Source organism: Emydura macquarii, unplaced genomic scaffold (genome assembly GCF_026122565.2).
Source record: "Emydura macquarii macquarii isolate MOO-44397 ecotype Brisbane River unplaced genomic scaffold, CSIRO-AGI_Emac_v2 contig_1146, whole genome shotgun sequence".
In the NCBI taxonomy this organism is placed as follows: domain Eukaryota; kingdom Metazoa; phylum Chordata; order Testudines; family Chelidae; genus Emydura; species Emydura macquarii.
In genome coordinates, this window is record NW_027131283.1 from 21766707 (window position 1) to 21784388 (window position 17682).

At 40.5% G+C, this 17682-nt stretch overlaps 1 protein-coding gene across 1 annotated transcript in view; it reads left to right on the forward strand.

The window, feature by feature from the left end:
* AKAP7 (A-kinase anchoring protein 7) overlaps positions 1-17682 on the forward strand; it is a 125295-nt gene that overhangs the window by 65336 nt on the left and 42277 nt on the right. Inside the window, 1 exon segment of the mRNA XM_067546745.1 lies at positions 3905-4049. Within this exon segment, the coding sequence (XP_067402846.1) occupies positions 3905-4049 (145 nt within the window).

A 17682-nucleotide genomic window follows, 5' to 3' on the forward strand; every position in this document is an offset into this window, starting at 1 on the left:
ACGTGCAGAGCACCACTCCCCTGAAGAGGTCGATAGCCCCCGCCCTGCCCACTTCCTCAGCGCGGCCTTTCTCCCAGTTCTTAGTTCTCTTCCTACCCACCTACCTCACCCAGGAGCCAGGCAGCTCTTCTCAGGCTGGGAGCTTAACTTCTTAACCTGCTTCTTTCTCCTTCCCTTACCAGCTGCTCAGCACTCCCTCAGCTCAGCTTCTCATCAGGGCTGGACCCGGCCACACAGATCCTGACAGTAATCTGTATCCCTGCCCATTCCTCTCCCCCCACCCCCGACAGTGCACGATGCCCCTCAGCCCTACCTATCTCCCGCCACACCTCCCTTGGGTTACTCATATTTCAAATCCCCAAATAGAGGACACTGCCGGGGGGGGGGGGAGGGGGAGGAGAGCAGGAGGGTGGGTACAGTTGGTGGATGCTAGAGGGGGTACTGGGAGGTGCTGGAGGAGGGTGTGTGTACTGGGAGGGGTATCTGCCGCCTCACTCTTGAGGTGGGGGGCAGTGTCGCGCTCCCTGTCAGAGTGGCTGGCGCAGGCCCAGGATGCGGCACCAGCCCATCAGTCAGCGCCTCCCTGTGGGCCTCTCTCCCTCTCCAAGGCGGCGAGCTGGGGCGTGGCCTGGTCACCACTCCCCGCCGGGGTCTGAGGCCCTGCAGTGGGGTGGGCAGGTGGCCCAGCTGAGAGGCGCTTGGCGGCTCCGCTTACCTGGTGGGCAGGCTCCGGCAGCTGCAGATCCAGGGGAGGGACCGATGGGGGCGCGGAGACGGCTCTTTTTGAGCGGCAGTGTCTGCTCCGCAAAAATCCCGGACGTTTCCTCTTGTTTGAAAAATCCGCCCAGATGGAGGGCGGAGGATCAAAAAAAAGAGGCTGTGCCCGGGAAAACCTGGACGTACGGTAACCTTACGCCTTCCCCGCCAGAAGGCCTACCCGGTAACGCTGCCTTTCTTCCCCCACATATCGTACACCATCCTGTAAGCCCCGCCCCCTCCACACACCTCAATCACCCTTCCCCCCCACAGAGCACCACTGTCATCCTACTCACCCGCTATACACACAGCTCTGCTCCCACCCACTGCTGCAGTCTGTAATTCTCCTCTAGCCCCCACATACCAGAGAGAGCAGCTCTGCCAGTCCCGCAGACTGGTCCTGCTCACTTAATAGAATCATAGAATCATAGAATCATAGAATATTAGAGTTGGAAGGGACCTCAGGAGGTCATCTAGTCCAACCCCTGCTCAAAGCAGGACTAACCTCTGCTATATCATCCCAACCAGGGCTTTGTCAAGCCGCAGCTTAAAAACCTCTAAGGATGGAGATTCCACCACCTCCCTAGGTAACCCATTCCAGTGCTTCACCACCCTCCTAGTAAAAAACTTTTTCCTAATGTCCAACCTAGACCTCCCTCCCTGCAACTTGAGACCGTTGCTCCTTGTTCTGTCATCTGCCACCACCGAGAACAGCCTAGCCCCATCCTCCCTGGAACCCCCTTTCAGGTAGTTAAAGGCCGCTATCAAATCCCCCTCACTCTTCTCTTTTGCAGACTAAACAAGCCCAGTTCCCTCAGCCTCTCCTCATAAGTCCTGTGCTCCAGCCCCCTAATCATTTTTGTTGCCCTCCGCTGGACTCTCTCCAACTTGTCCACATCCTTTTTGTATTGGGGGGCCCAAAACTGGACACAATATTCTAAATGCGGCCTCACCAATGCCGAATAGAGGGGAATAATCACTTCCCGTGACCTGCTAGCAATGCCCCTCCTAATGCAGCCCAATATGCCATTGGCCTTCTTGCCAACCAGGGCACACTGCTGACTCATATCCAGCTTTTTATCCACCGTTACCCCCAGGTCCTTTTCTGCAGAGCTGCTGCCCAGCTCGTCGGTCCCCAGTCTATAGCTGTGCATGGGATTCTTTCTTCCTAAGTGGAGGACTCTGCACTTTTCTTTGTTGAACCTCATTAGATTTCTTTTGGCCCAATCCTCCAGTTTGTTTAGGTCACTCTGTATCCTATCCCTACCTTGCAGGGTATCTACCACTCCCCCCAGCTTAGTGTCGTCCGCAAACTTGCTGAGGGTGCAATCTACCCCATCCTCCAGATCATTAATAAAGATGTTGAACAAAACCGGCCCCAGGACCGACCCCTGGGGAACTCCGCTTGTGACCGGTTGCCAGCTAGACATGGAGCCATTGATCACTACTCGTTGAGCCCTATGCTCTAGCCAGTTCACTATCCATTTTATAGTCCTTTCATCCAACCCATACTTCTTTAACTTGCTGATAAGAATACTGTGACAGGGCAGGCTTCTCTTTGCTGCTGCGAGGCCGGTGGCTGATCCTAGCTCTCTCTGTTCCCATCTGGCAGCTCAGCGGTCTTTTGCCTCAGCTGCTCATCTCCCGCTCCCTCTGGGCCTCTCATTGAAGGCGAAGAGCTGAGAGCAAGGAGGGCTGGCAGTGCAGAATAGAGGGAGTCTAAGTCAGCAGCCTAGCCCACTGGCCAGCCAGAGACCCCGAGCCATACATAAAGCTAGGTCTGGCCCTGCTGCATAATCCCTTCACTGAGCACTGTTCTATAAACTATCTCCTCACCCCAAAGACACTGACCTGTAAATGCCCGCAACATAAGCACAGCTCCATAACTGCCTACTACCCACCCACAGACAAGCATCGCTCCATAATCCCACCCCATCAGAAGTGCCAAGTTTTGTACAGCTCTTATGTGGCTTTTTTTGCACATTTAATGAACGGCTATGCACATTTGCAAATAATTTGCACATAATTTGCATGTAACCATAAACTTCAGTTTATGATCAACACACCCAGACCCAGACAGTAATGGGTGGATGTGGAGATGCACTAAATGTGACAGTTGAGGTTGGGGTAGAAGGGTGATTGGAGATGCTGGCTTGAGTGGGTGCTGTGTGCTTGGGGGACTGGATGTTTTGCTGGTAATTTGGGACTGGAGTATTTGCTGTGGGTTTCTGATAGGTGGAGCCTGGTGCAGCTCACCATGGCAATGTGGTAAAGGCTCCCCACTGTGCTGTGGTGGTGCTGCCTCTGCCAACCACTACAGCTTCTTCCTGCCTGACTACGCTCCAGCAGGGGGAGCAGCAAAAGAGGACTCTTAACTGATGCCACAGTGACCCCATGCAGTTGGAAGGCCCAACTGCAGGCAAATGCCTACAGCATCTTAGCTGCATGTGTGGAAATCTAGCTGAGACATTAGCAGGCACAATAGGGCTGCCAAATCCGTCACTTGGCACTTCTGTCCCACACACGCTACCTTGTTACAAGCCCACACCAAGCATTGCTTTCCATCAGCAATGCCCTAAAACTTCTCCCCACGTTGCAACACCCCTACACAAATGCATTGGCTTATAATTACCCCCTACCAATCACTAAACTGAAAGAGCCCTGTTGTGCTAATGGGGCTGGCAAATTTACCCTAATTGTAAGCTTAATTGTAAAAAGTATATTAAAGTTTATAAATGTCAACAAGCCTAATTTGGCTTGGTAGAAACCATCCTGCTCTAGTGGCCCAAAAGACTGAGGAAAGCAGGGGCTGTTACGAGCCACTGGAAGTTAGGGTTGCTCTAAGACTGCTCTAACTCGTGCTGAGGTCTGAAGTGGCCCCTGGCTGCCCTCAGGATCGAGAGGAGTGGCATAAAGATGGTATAATGCCACTTTTTTGTCCTCCTCCACAGGTCCTGCACTGACCACAGCTCAGCCAGACCAAAGGATCAGGCACATTGTATTGTAGTGTTTTGTTTGATTTATTTCTATTTCTAAATGCATTCTAAAAAACATTTGTTCCAAACAGAACCGTAGAAAATAAATATGACAATCTGGTCTCCTAGTGAAATGTCTAATAAAGTCTATAATTTTATTTTGATATTTAAAGGTGAAAAAAATTGACCCAAACCTCTATGAGAATTTTAAAAGCCACTATTTTGGAGATGAAACACTGTGCCGCCTAGATCTTTGCTCCATGTTCAAAAAAAAGCAACCCAATGGCTACTACCACTGTGAGTCCTCTATCATGGTCGGTAAGTACAATGCTATTTTGTTTTATTTCTTAATTTTATGAATATGGTTTGAGATTGAGGAGCTTGATAAGCTGTTAGTGCTGGGAATGCATGTTTGGCAAATCTTGCAGCAACACTTAGATGGGGATGTTATAACATTTTGGCAGTTAAGCTATTTACTGCTACAGATCAGAATTGTTGCTCCCAACCAGTGACATGAGCCTAAGCAATGGAGTTTCATGCTTCTGTTTACTTTTGGTTTTCCCTCCCATTCATGTCTTAAGGACTGCAAGCCCAACAGGAATGGAGCTTCAATTGATTTTCATGTTAGTTCTTCACATGGAGAGCTTGTAGTATGGTGGTTTTAACAATGAGTTTGTCTGCTATGCTTTGGTGCCCTCTTTTCATGATACTGTGTGCTGTCTAACCCACATTTGGACTGCTCCAAATGCTCAGTTTTGTTAAGAGCAGCCAGACACAAATATGAGTTGAAGCACTCACAACTGAATGGGAAGCAGTTTTTAAAAAAAATTACAATAATGTCCAGGGGCTCCAGTTAGGATCAGGACCTCATTATGTTAGATGCTGTAGGCATGCATATGAAGAGATAGTTCTTGCCCCCAAAGAATGTATAGACTAAGAAGATAAGTGACATTTGAAAGGTGCGCAAAGAGGAACATATACCTTTTTCATACACATATTTGCTTTTTTACCTGTCATTAATTGGCTGATTTTATATGAGTATCATAGTAGTGGTGGGGCTTGAGGATATATTTAATGTTAGGAGAGGGTAGTGACCATATCAGATCAGGTCAGGGAGTGTGTTATCTGAACCTAGTACAGCTGGAGTTTATTTGATAACCTGGTATACTTGCCTAGAAATGGTTAAGAGCCATTGGGTTTAGAACTTGGGACAATTTCCATATGTGAAAATTTGATAGGCAAGAGTAACTGTGTCAAACTGTGTCATGCCACAGAGTTCATGGGGAATGTTACTATAGATCTTTTTTTTTAAATAATTTATAAATGTGAAAAGAGAGAACAAAAGAGAACAAAAATGTACACAATAATAATGTGCTTCTTGTGCTTCTTTTGGCAAGATGGCAGAGAGCAAAGGGTTCCAGCTCAAGAAAATTGTTACATTTATTGAAACAGACAGTGACCTACATTAAGGTAGCAGGGGAACACTTGCTATTATTATATAAGATTCTTTAAAAAATAAGGCATCGAGAATAAGAAACACTTTGGAGAGAGAGACTCCAAAATTAAGATACTTATCACAGAAACTGAAATAATTTCTTTTTGATTCTCCTGTATCTTTCTACATTTTCTGGAACAAATTCTTAATTACAAACAGTTTTTAAAGTAACATGAAACTAATCAGAAGCCACTCAAACAGGAAAATCCTCAAATGGAGGCCCCATGGCTCTTCTGCAAGCCACACCAAAGAATACTAGAGATATTTATGAAAATGTTCACCCTTAAAAATGGGAATTTGCATAGAAGGGAAGGGCAATCCATGTAGTGATGTGAAAATCTTTCAAGACTATTATTTTCATCACTAGTAACTGAGTGGAAACATCTTCCCTTTGGAACCTCCTGTTCTGTAAACAGCCCCAGAGGAAAACTGCCTCTTCTTCCTCAAGACTTTAAAAGCTCAAAGCAGATGACCTCTATTTTCTGGGATGCTTAAGAACATAAGAACAGCCACACTGGGTCAGACCAATGGTCCATCTAGCCCGGTATCTTGTCTTCCGACAGTGGCCAATGCCAGATGCTTCAGCGGTAATGAACAGAACAGGTAACCATCAATGATCCATCCCCTGTTGCCCACTCCCAGCTTCTGGCAAACAGTGGCTAGGGACCCTCAGAGCATGGAATTGCATCCTTGCAACACCATGCACATCCCCATATTATGCAAAACCTGTGAAGTGATGATTTTCTAGGTATAGCTGGTCCTGACTTAGTGCAGAGGGGGGGACTAGAAGTCATCTTGAGGTCTCTTCCACCTTTTATTTCTATGATTCTGTGGTGAGCAGAATTAAGGGAAATCTCTTCTCATTTAAGCATATGCTCATCTGACCTTATTCATCCAGTCAAGCGGATTTTGATAAAAGGGTCAAACATTTTTTTAAAGTCTTGGCAACTGACAGGGCTGTATCAGAATTACTCATTGTACCAATTGGGTTTCTTTAATTCTCAAGCAATCTACTTCACACACAATAAAAATATTTAGCAGTTACTCCGTGTAATTTATTATTCTTCTGGCTATCCTCAAGAATCTTGCCACCTTAATTCCCTATACCATGCCAGAACTAAAATTGCAGTATGGACCAAATGTGTACATGCACAGCTGCTGTTACCTTTTAATTGTTTTGACCATCTTTATGCAAGTGCTGGTACTGGAAGTCATTGTTTTCTGGAGGAATGAGCACATCGCTGAGTCATGAAATCCCGAATTTTAATTCTGGCATTGTCACTGACTTGCTGTGCAGTCTTGGGCAAGTCACTTCACCTTTCTATTTCAATTTCCGCATCTGTATAGTGAGGATGATAGTGCTTATTCACCTGTCTCTCAGGAGTGTTGTGGGGATTTACTAGTCAATGTCTATACAGTGCATTAAACATGTAAGGCACTAAAATGCTAAGTACCCATTGCCACTGTCGATACTAGGCAATTTTAGTTTGCACTTAAGAGTTCCCTCTATTCTCAGAAAATATAGAAAAATAACTTTTTTTCATATTATAGTGGAGACAGGATATTGGACATGGCAAATGAAAAGCAGTCTGAGTAGAAAAAGAACAGATTGAGATAGTTATGGTTGAATTGTTGGTGACAGCAATGTGAAGAGAAGCCAAAAATACTTCAAAAGATTTATGTACAGTATTTAATTTATGTTTATAAACGCATACATACATATATACATGCATACATACATCCACCTACCTACTGAAAAAGGGACAATACATTATATATGATGTGGTATGAAGGCTTTCATTGGCATGAGTTTGGGATGGCTGCATTATTTACAAGTGGCAGAGTATTCTGGAATATGTCTTGCTGGCTAAATAATTTGGGTAATAAATATTTCGAAATAAAAGCTGTTCTGCAACAAGTATATAACTATTTGACAGCTGTCAGCTGTGTTGTTCTAAACATTTGTTGAAATCTAAGTGTTCTTGTACTTGTCATTGGCTGATGGACTTATTATATTAACTAAATTCACAGATACTTTGGAAGACATAAAGTAGACTATGGAATCACTCAGATTTCATTAGAACTGCTTATATAAAGCAATCAGTCAGCTGTCGTTGCACCAAGAGGAGGATGCTTGGTTGACTTTGATTCAGCCATGGGGTGATAACTTAAAGACTTTGTGGGGTGTGTCATTTTCATGATCAGGAGCTGAGTCCTCTCCTTTTTGAGAGAAAAACTGAATTATTTTCTTTGTAGTTAATTTGCAAGGATTACTAGTGCCATAGTATCTCAACACCATAGTATCTCAACACTTCCTAAATACTAATACAACACCCTGTGAGAAAAAGTAGTATTCTTCTTCCTCTGAAATTTTATTATAATAATAATAATACCTAGCTCTTAAATAGCACTTTCCATCAGGAGGTCTCAAAGCACCTCACAGTCTTTAATGCATTTTCCTCCACTCACCCAAGTTTAACAAAAGTTGATATGCAAGGTCATATCATGATCCTATGCAAGGTGGGGGTATGGTGTTTGAGGCAGAGGTTAGAAAAGTAAGTGTTAAGCCTCACAAAAAGGAAAACACAATAATTGAATATTTTTAAATATAATTTGAATAGATTTTTTTCTGAACTATTTGGTTACAAGAGTATTTAGGTGTTAAATTAACCACAGGGGGAGCTAATGTAGTCCTATAGATATAATGGAAACATAATGAAAGAGGTAAATAGAGTTTTTATGTGAGGATAGAAGTGAAACAAAGTACACTATGTGATTCTAATTCATTCCAGCCCTATGTATCTACCTATAACATTTGTTTGAATTTTGTTTTTATGTCTTTGGAGCATACAGTTTTAAGCAGCAAAGCAGTATTTACTTTCTATCACCTAGAGTTTTGTCCAGCTCTTAGGCTACACATCTGATGTGAGGATATCTAAAAAGGGAACAGATCTAATGCTAAAAGAGAAGTCATGATATGTAAGTGACAAAGAATTACACAGCTTTATTATTACCATTGCTATTACAAGCCATAGTTCCTATCATCGTGGCAGCTTGGAATTTTTAAAACATATTGAGACACAGAAAAAATATGGAAGTATAGAGGCTTGATCCTGAAAGGTGCAGAAACGAGATGCTCACCTGCTGAGCTGCAAATAGGTGCAGGTAGCAGGTGCCCAAGCTGGAACAATGCATTAAAGAGAAACATCCACCAAGCTCAGCAGTGTGTTTAGCCAAGCACCAGCAGGTCTTTCTGCATGGGTGCAGAAAACCCAATAGGTGGTGAAGACTGGGCATGGCTACAGCAACAGTGCTGAAAGCTCATCCACAAAATGAGGATAGGGTCATTCTTAGAGAAAAAAAACAAAACAAAAAGCCAAGCACAGTGACTGCCTTAGGGAGCACAATATAAATCTTTACTAAGGATGACTAAACATCTAAGGATGACTTAATCTAATAAATCTCTCCAGCCTCTATATATTGAAACAGACACAGATATCCACAATGTACTTACACAAATATTTATGAATACTTGAAAGAGAATATAGTTAATGTAATTTAAAGTAATACATGAAAGTATACAAATACTAAAGAAAATTGCTAAATGCCAAATTCAGTTGCATTCAATATATTATGTACCCTGCCACAGTGGCTTAGAAAGGAGAAAGTTAAAAACTAATTCTTCCAAGCCCCAATCTTTAAGCAGGAAGACTTAACTGTTACCCCTCTTTGTGAATCCTCCAGCACCCTCCTCTCACCCCCCTTCAGCTGACATTGACCACTCTGGAGGTTGTGTGGTCACTGCTGCTATTTAGCTTTAACGAGAACCGAGTTGTAAACTTTGTCCATCGCTTGTAACCAATCATCTTTCAGTCATGGGGGTTGCACAACATCTGCAAAATATTCTGATGGCTTTATCTTGTCACCATAATCATCTCACTCTTTTCAGGACTGTGCCTCAGCCAACTGGCTCTCATCCCTGCCCCAATCTCACCCAGGCGCTAAGAAAGACATTTAATGGCTTTTTTTTTTTGGGCTGGATGAGATAGATATATAAAGTTGGGGAACATCAGCGTACTGAAAACATTTCAGCCTACATCTCCACACTAACTCTCTTAACATTACATACACATTGAATGAGAAAAGGAGCAGAGTAGATATTTGTAGTACCACATATAAGACAGCCTTTCATGCAGAAGATAATAGGCCAACAAAATCCCTTGGTGCCCCTCAGCAAGAAAGGAATGAAGCTACAAAAGATCAATCCCTCCTGTTCTTACCAGGAACCACAGACATCAACACCACTTTATGTTCCATGGTATCAATGGCAAAGGATTAAACTAACAATATCAGCCTGGACACCTGATCCTTATCCATCATCAGATCATCACCCAATGCAACAAGAATAATGTGTGTGCCAGTTCCATGTTGAAATATCAGTTTCCAAAGGACAAAGAAGTCAGAGGCATCCAGAAGCTTCTTCTTGCCACAATGTTTTCTCTAATATTGATCAAAAATAGAAGATTAGACACTGGTTGATAGTCAACAGATTGTCAACATCAAGATATGGTTCTTTGAGCAGAAGCCAATACACGTGCTTCCAGTCAGCACCCTGCCCTCCTCAAGGAAGGCACTGACAAGCTCAAGCACAGGACCCAGTAATTCCCCACTGACTTTCACCAGCCATGGGGCACAAGGCCCAAGCATTAGTTATGATGTGTGGTACAAGCTGTGGAAAATGACAATGGTTGAAATCAAAGGAGAAAATACCTGACATTTGTCTCCTTCAGATATTGCCCTGCTTCCATGGCTATACCCATTTGAATCTGAATCTGATTGTGTTTATCCATAATGTAACCAAAATTTTCCTTATACTGGAAAGGACTAACATCAGCAAGCAAGTGAAGACAGTCTTGATTAGATATACCCTCCACTAACCATAAGTGAAATGCTTTGGCTTCTTTCCCTCAGCCTTCATTATCCCAAAACTCTTAATTTAAACAATCCTTCTTCTCCACCCATCATCCCTCCTCATCTTAATTTCCAACCTCCCCAAGTATGCTTTCTACTCCTGCTGGCTTGACCTCTTCATTGTTCGTTCCTTGAGCATTTATAATCTGATTTCCGTCCTGTCCACTCTAACAAGACTAGTCTTATGAAGGTCACTAGTTCCTTCTATCCAGACAACACTACGGGCTTCTTTTCATCCCTACCCTGCTTGACCTGTCTGCCATATTCAGTACCATAAATCACACCACTTCCTGTCTTATCTATCCTAGACTGCATGTCCTTGGGAACGGTGACTGTATCTTTAATCTTCATGTAAAAGCTTAATGCACACCTATGGCACTGGCTATAAATGTTAACTAATAATAAAATAATAGCAATGTTGGTTGTTGATACAAAATTCTCTGGGTCAAGCCCCCTAGGAAGTATTTCTTCACACTTGCATTCAGTGGTTCATGCACCCCTGTGGTGAATTTGTCCTCAGCTGCCAGAATGATACACATGCAGTGCTGAAAAACTCTGTGCTTATCTACACAAGAACCGTCTGTAATACAAGAACTATGAGCTAACATCTAGTGTCTTCACTAAGCTAAAACACTGGAAATATGGCATGAATTTTTTAGCTTTGAGAGTAATTAACCATTGGAACAACTTACCAAAGGTCATGGTGGATTCTCCATCACTGACCGTTTTTAAATCAAGACTCAATATTTTTCTAAAAGTAGGAATTATTTTGAGGAAGTTCTATGGTCTATCTTATACAGAAAGTCAAACTAGATGATTATAGTGGTCTCTCTGGCCTTAGATTATAGAATCTATGAAATTAAGCAGACAGCTAGATTTTTGACAACACAAAAATACTAAAAAATACTACTTAATGATGTTCAATAGCTATTTTCAATCCTAAATATTTCTGCTTTTAAACATTTTTTTCTTTTTGTTCTCTAAAAGGTTTTCATTTTCAAAGACCTAACTTATTGCTAAGTTTTATTTATTAAAATTAAATATTCATTATCCTTGGCCATTTCAAGCTAAGTAAAATGTGAAAAGAATACAAACCATAGAAGTGGTAAAGAGTAAATTAGATTTTTAATATTTTTATTTTTAATGATCAATGGAAATATTAATAAAATCAATACTTTTTTATTTTTAGAAGTGTGTCTGTGAAGATGCTTCTGTTACTGATGTATTCAAGTTAATATATATTCTGTGCTTGGGTTAGCCTAGAATAATTCGCTTACAATGTCATACCATTCAGATATTCCTCTGAGAAATGTTTTTCGTAGTTCAAAAGGCAATGAGAGAAAGGAAAGATGTACTGTTTTTCTGCTGAAATGTCAAAAAAAAATTTCAACTGTTGATGGTTAGTGCAAATCTCAAGAGTTTATACAATGTGCTGCATGATTACACAGAGAGATGCTGTTTTGCTGACTGTCTAATCCCTGCGAGATATTCTAAAATAAGACACAGCTGCACAGGTCACTACTTCAGGAATAATATGAACACTGCCTCAAAAACCAGTTGTTAAAAGAAAAGTGCTTTGCCTTGGCTTACATATTATCGCTAGGCAACAATATCCAACAATCAATAGGAGAAGGAGACAGTTTCCAGAGTTATTCTCTTCTCAGGCTTCAGTGAATGGAAAATATATTTTTGGAATAGTATAGAATCCGAAACTTATTTAAAAAAAAACCCCTTTATTTTCAGAGGAGATAGAAGTCTCATGTATTGCACAGTGATGACACCATGTTTTAAAACAGGGAGCTATTACATACATCTGGTTAATCTTTCTTCAGAATTCATAACCTTATCCTAAATTGTTCTGATGAACTTCACTATAACTTTATAGTCTCAGTTCTTCTTAGTAATGGCGACAATGGTCTCAAATGCAGCTTCAGAAACTACAGTAACCAATACCTTCTAAATACATATAGTAAATATACACTGAAAGGTAACTCCCACAATTTAAATTCCATAACTCATACTGTATATACGCACATTCCGTAACTTGTTTATGGCTTTTTTTTTTTAACTGCTGCCAAAGGCTGTATGAGCATGATCTTACTCCTGGTCTGTATTATGCTGTATTTTTAAGGCTATGTTGTTTATATTACAAAGTTTTAGCTATGAAGCACAATGATTTCCACCAAAAAAAGTAGAGAATGAGCATAGTAAACCAAGAAACCATTAAAGCTTCTCTTGGGTGAGGAGGGGGATGATTCTGTGTTAAGAACATTTGAAAAAGTAGTTTGTCCTGACTGGATTTCAACCCATTTTATCTTAAACTATCCAAATAGTCATTAATTTGTTTACTCCATTCCTTTGTCTCTTCTGCCTTCCTCAACTTTGGGCTTCAGAGGAAACAGGGTCAGAAATGATGAGGCTGTTAAAATGGAATTTTATTTGGGAGAGCACAGGAGGTGATACTATGACTTTGGGAAAGCATCAGGTAGTGTAGCGGCAATGAAGGTAATAACTGTCTGCCTCACTGCTGGCAAGTGAAATTTTTTTTTGGGGGGGGTGGGGGAGAGATTAACGCCCTATGCCTAATCAGATCACTGATGAGAGCCCCCCCTTGAAGATTTTACCATTTGAGAAGGTAATTTTTTTAGTACAAAAATGAACTAAGGCAGTGCTGGTACTTATGAATTCTTCTGTGTATTGTGTGTGTGGCTTTCATTCATTGCTTCATCTTTAACTGCCTGCTTGCAACTTAACTCATTTTTTTAAATTGGAAAATGAAGGGAGTTGAGGAGGGGGTGCTTTCTGCCACATGCACCAATTTTTTCAAGAGAAATTTGAGAAGTACTTTTAGTAAGTGGACTTGGTGCACTTGCACAGCAGGCCATAACAGATCACTCTATCGGTACAATAAACTTAACTATTTTCTTTAAAGGCCTCAAGATCTATCATGCTGCATCTTTTAAGAGCTGTTCTTTAAACAGGTTCCTAGTCTTGGATCCATACTCCTTTGTGCCAAGAAAATAAGATACATTGAGGGCTTGATTTAGCTCTGAGTTATGCCAACTATGCCAGCTGGAAAGGCCACCTGAGCGGAGAGTTGCAATGGCAAGCATTGCTCTGCTTGTATTGAGAGGGCTGTATCTGTATATGTAAATAGTTACTACATAAAGTGCCAGTAGATGGCTCTCAAGGTTACCTAGCATAGCTCTTGGGCTTTGTAGGCACAAAGCTTGTGGTGTTACACTGTGAATGGCTTTCTTTGTGCAGCTCTTTACACTGGAACTCTGAACATGCTGAGGTAATGTAAATGATTAGTGTCGCCTCAAAAGTGGGCAATGCTAGCCATGAAGGAAGGGTAAGGCACACCAGAAATGCATTGAATCAGTGCATTTTGAGGCAGTCTTGGTGGTGGGGTTCCTGTGGAATCTTGACCAAATGTTAAAACTGGCCTCTCCTGAAAACAGGAGCTGATCAAAAAACATTTTTGTTGGAATTATTTTCCAATGAAAAATGCTCTTTTCGCAAAACCAAAATTTTCCTCAAGAAAATTTCAGTTTTGCTAAACAATGTTAATTTTCTGTCAGGAAAAATCAAAATGACATTTTCGTAACTGCCTGCCTGGAAGACTCTTGGCAATTTCACTTTCTGCTGGTGAAACTGACAAAAAGCTTTCTGGGAGGGCTAGCTCAGGGGACAAAAAAGCAGAATACTGAGCTCTCTTCCTCCCTGCCTTCCCTTTAGCTCTGAGGGACAGAGAAGCAAAGATCCCAGGGATCCAGGCATTTTTTTCCTTGTGAAATTTTTCAGAGAAAGGGATTCCCTTCTTTTTGGCCAGCTCTACAGTTGGCAACTTCCCCAGACTTTCTGCTACAGGCGGCCTTTACAAGGTTTATGCCTGCTTCTGCCAATGTAGGCCTTCAGCTGAAAACAGCCTCAAATGTCTTTTTTCATAAGCTATGGTATATATTGATTCCTCATTAAAATGTTATTTTCCCTAGAAATGGCGAGGAAGTCGTCTCAATACACAGAAGTATTTGAATATTGAATACTGAAGTTTTTAATGTTCACCTGTTGTGTTTATTTTTCCAGTTACCTCTTGTTTTGTACTGATAAATGATCCCAAATAGCACCTTCGCAGAAGAAGGTATATTGATATACAAATGAAAGTTCACGCTGGGCATCCATGAATGGAATAAAAGCAAGGCTCTTAGTTTATAAATTAGTATAGAACAATAAATTAAAAATAGGAACAGATATCCAAAAGATTTAAAATAGTCATTTTGACCATAACCAGCAGTTCTCTCCAGAGCAATATTTATTGTAATTAACAAAACAAAACAAAACTGTCTTTCCCTTCTCTAGAGGGAAATATAGTCCCAGTTTAGAGGTTTAAACAGAAATCTGATATAGATAAATATCATCCAGGACATTTTTTTTTCTTTTAATATCCTGTTTAGCCAGGACTACATATTGCAAATAATACACAGTTTTTCAATAATTTGAGAGAGGAATGAAACCCTCATTTTTCATTTAGCAGAATTCTGTGTCCTCTCTCTGACAGCATTTCAGAAATCACACTTCCTCATTTTCTTCTGGCCTGTATAAATGTCATTGTGTCCTTGGGGGTAAGGGAGGGGGAAAGAGCAGGGGTAGAGAGAAAGGAGAAATGTCCATTCTATTTGACTGAGATGCTTCTTCAGTACACAACAAATGCACTGAGACATAGGCTTTTCAGTTCCATTTTTATAGAAGCAAAAATGTTGTCTTTTAATTAGGTTTACAGTGTAATTAGAATAGCTGTTGATACTTAAAACATTACATTTCATTCTGCACTTCCCTCACAATGCTAATTCTCAAATACAAAGATTCACAAACAAGTATGCTTCTAAGAGCCGCTAGTTATGAGGAATGTTTGCAGGGGAGGTGTTAGGCTATGACACCTTGTAATTTTTTTTAGAAATCCTGCTAGGCAGTTATTCAGAAGTGTCAAATTGCCTTGTTCACAATTCTCATGCATGTCTAGAACCCTCAGATTATGAATTTTCAGTGTTGTCAGCTTTATAGTGGATAACATGCTTTTTACATGGAGTTGTATTGAAAGATTTTAAGATACCAGTTTTGCTTTACTCTTCATATTTTACTTCTAGCTTTCTCCAGATATAGGTACCATTTTTATTAACTATAGTCTGTGCTTCTTGACCTTGGTCTTCTACAAAAGAACTCTTTCCCCTGAATTTATTTGAAAATGTATTTCTTTTTAATTTACAGGTACCTTATGTTAATGATCTGGGATGTCAGACTGGTTATATACTTAGATTTATATTACTTCAATTCACCTTTAAAATTCCTGTGACAAATATAAAGGCCGGTGGAACTAGAAAGTAACAAAATCTATGAAACTCTGTTTTAATGGGCATTGAAATAGGAGGTTATAGTCTATATAGTAAAGGCATAGCTGGGGTCTAGAGTAAGTTTCTGATGGCATTTTGGCAAGCTAGTGTTTGTGTTCTTTGTTTTCAGCTGCAAAGGGCATGACAAAACAAAATGTCTATCCGTGATTACTGTGGTTGAAAAGAGTCAGCTCACATGTGTGATAAAAGAAGGAATCAAACTGAAGCCACTGATTTCTGATAGACATTATGGATAAATAATGCAGGATTTCACCCATGTGGGAAGTCCCACTGAAGTCAGTGTGACTTTTCATATGAGTAAGGCAAACGAGATTTGGCACTATATCTGAGACAACTAGAAAAAAAATTCCCTGTGAATATTTCTAGCACTTATAAGGCTACTGCAGTTGAGCATTATAGAGTGGCTGAAACTGAGCCTGGGGCACAGGGTCTTGATATTTTATTTATTGTGTGAATCATGGTAAACTTTAACAGGCTTTTAAAGATGCAGTATTTTTCTTTTAGAAACACTATGTACAAATTTAGTGCTTTTATGATAGTATTGTAATAAATCTGGCAATCAAAAGCACACAAGTTATTGGGATGACTATATTTGTGTTTCTGATATTTCTTGGATTGCATATTCTCAAAACATTGGCCTTTTCTGCAGTTAAAAATAAAAGCTAGCCAACATTTTTGGTTCTCTATTACTTTACATGCAGGAAGAGTTCTCTCTGTTTTGGTCTCAGGAAACCTTACACAGAGTAGCCAAGGAAATAAACTCTGACTGCCTACCCTGTTCTTTTGACCGACTAATCTGGCCCACCTCTTAATAGCAATGAATCTGGTATATACACAGTGAGAGAGCTGTGGCAATGTAATACTTATTTGGTAAAATTAAACAATCTGTTGGCCAAATTCAGGTCATTTGGAAGTGTGTTTAGCATGTATTGATAGACCCTATGTTAATGGGGACAGGTGCAAGTGATAAATTCAAATAATTCACTATGTTGGGCTCTGTGCTACAAAGATATGTTAATCATTTATGGTGCCTTGTGCTTGCTTCTGAGAATTTCGTTTCAAATTTTAAAACCTGGTTTTAATTAAAAAATAGAAAGAAAAGGACTTGATAATGGGACTCACAACAAAGACATAATTGCTAGACTAAGCTGTTAAAACATGCTAAAATATGTGAGTTAGACCCTGACATAGTTCCCATTGCCACACGTTATTCTTAATTAATCTATCTTGTTACAAAGCACCAGGATAAAGTTGCTTCTGAAATAAGTTTGATTTAGCTAATGTTCTTACAGAAGATTTTCACCTTAACAGCTTTGCCACATTCTCTGCCTACAGAAAATTACTCTCAAAATCCCAGTTTTGACTAGTGTAACTACTGTAGCTCAGTTGCTTTAAATTACCTTTGTGTATCTCAGATAAACTACAGTGCAATACAAAGTATATAACACCAGTCATATTAAAAAGGAAAGAACCCTGAGGGTTCAGTGGTATTGTTTTTTGCTTGAGAATAAAAACAGAGAAATGATGAGATTTTCAAACATAACTATTAAGTATCTGAGCCCTGTTCTGCACACATTTTGGAAAAAATGTCCATCACCTCAATAACAGGACCTGTATAATCAGGTATAATTAGGCAGATATTGACAATTGTAATTGCTTATAGATGTGTAAAAGTGAGGCAGGATGATCCTGTGGTTAATACATGAGATTGGGATTCAGGAGTTCTGGGTTCAAATCCTGGGTCTGTTACAGACTTTCTTGGGCAAGTCCTCTATTGCTGTGCTTCACTTGCACATCTGTAAAATGGGAATAATAAGTCCTTACCTCACAAGGATGCTGTAAAAATAAATTCATTAATGATTATGAAGCACTCAGATTCTTCAGTGATGGGGGCTATATAAAGTATATACATAAAAGTCTCTCCAAATCATTATGTTAGTACTTGGGGCTATATTTTGCCCATGTATGTTCTCTGCCACTGTTATCTTTCATATTCACCTAGAGCAGAATTTGACCCTAGGAGTATCTCATTTTCATAACCTCTGTGAAACACTGCATTTATTTCTGCTTATAT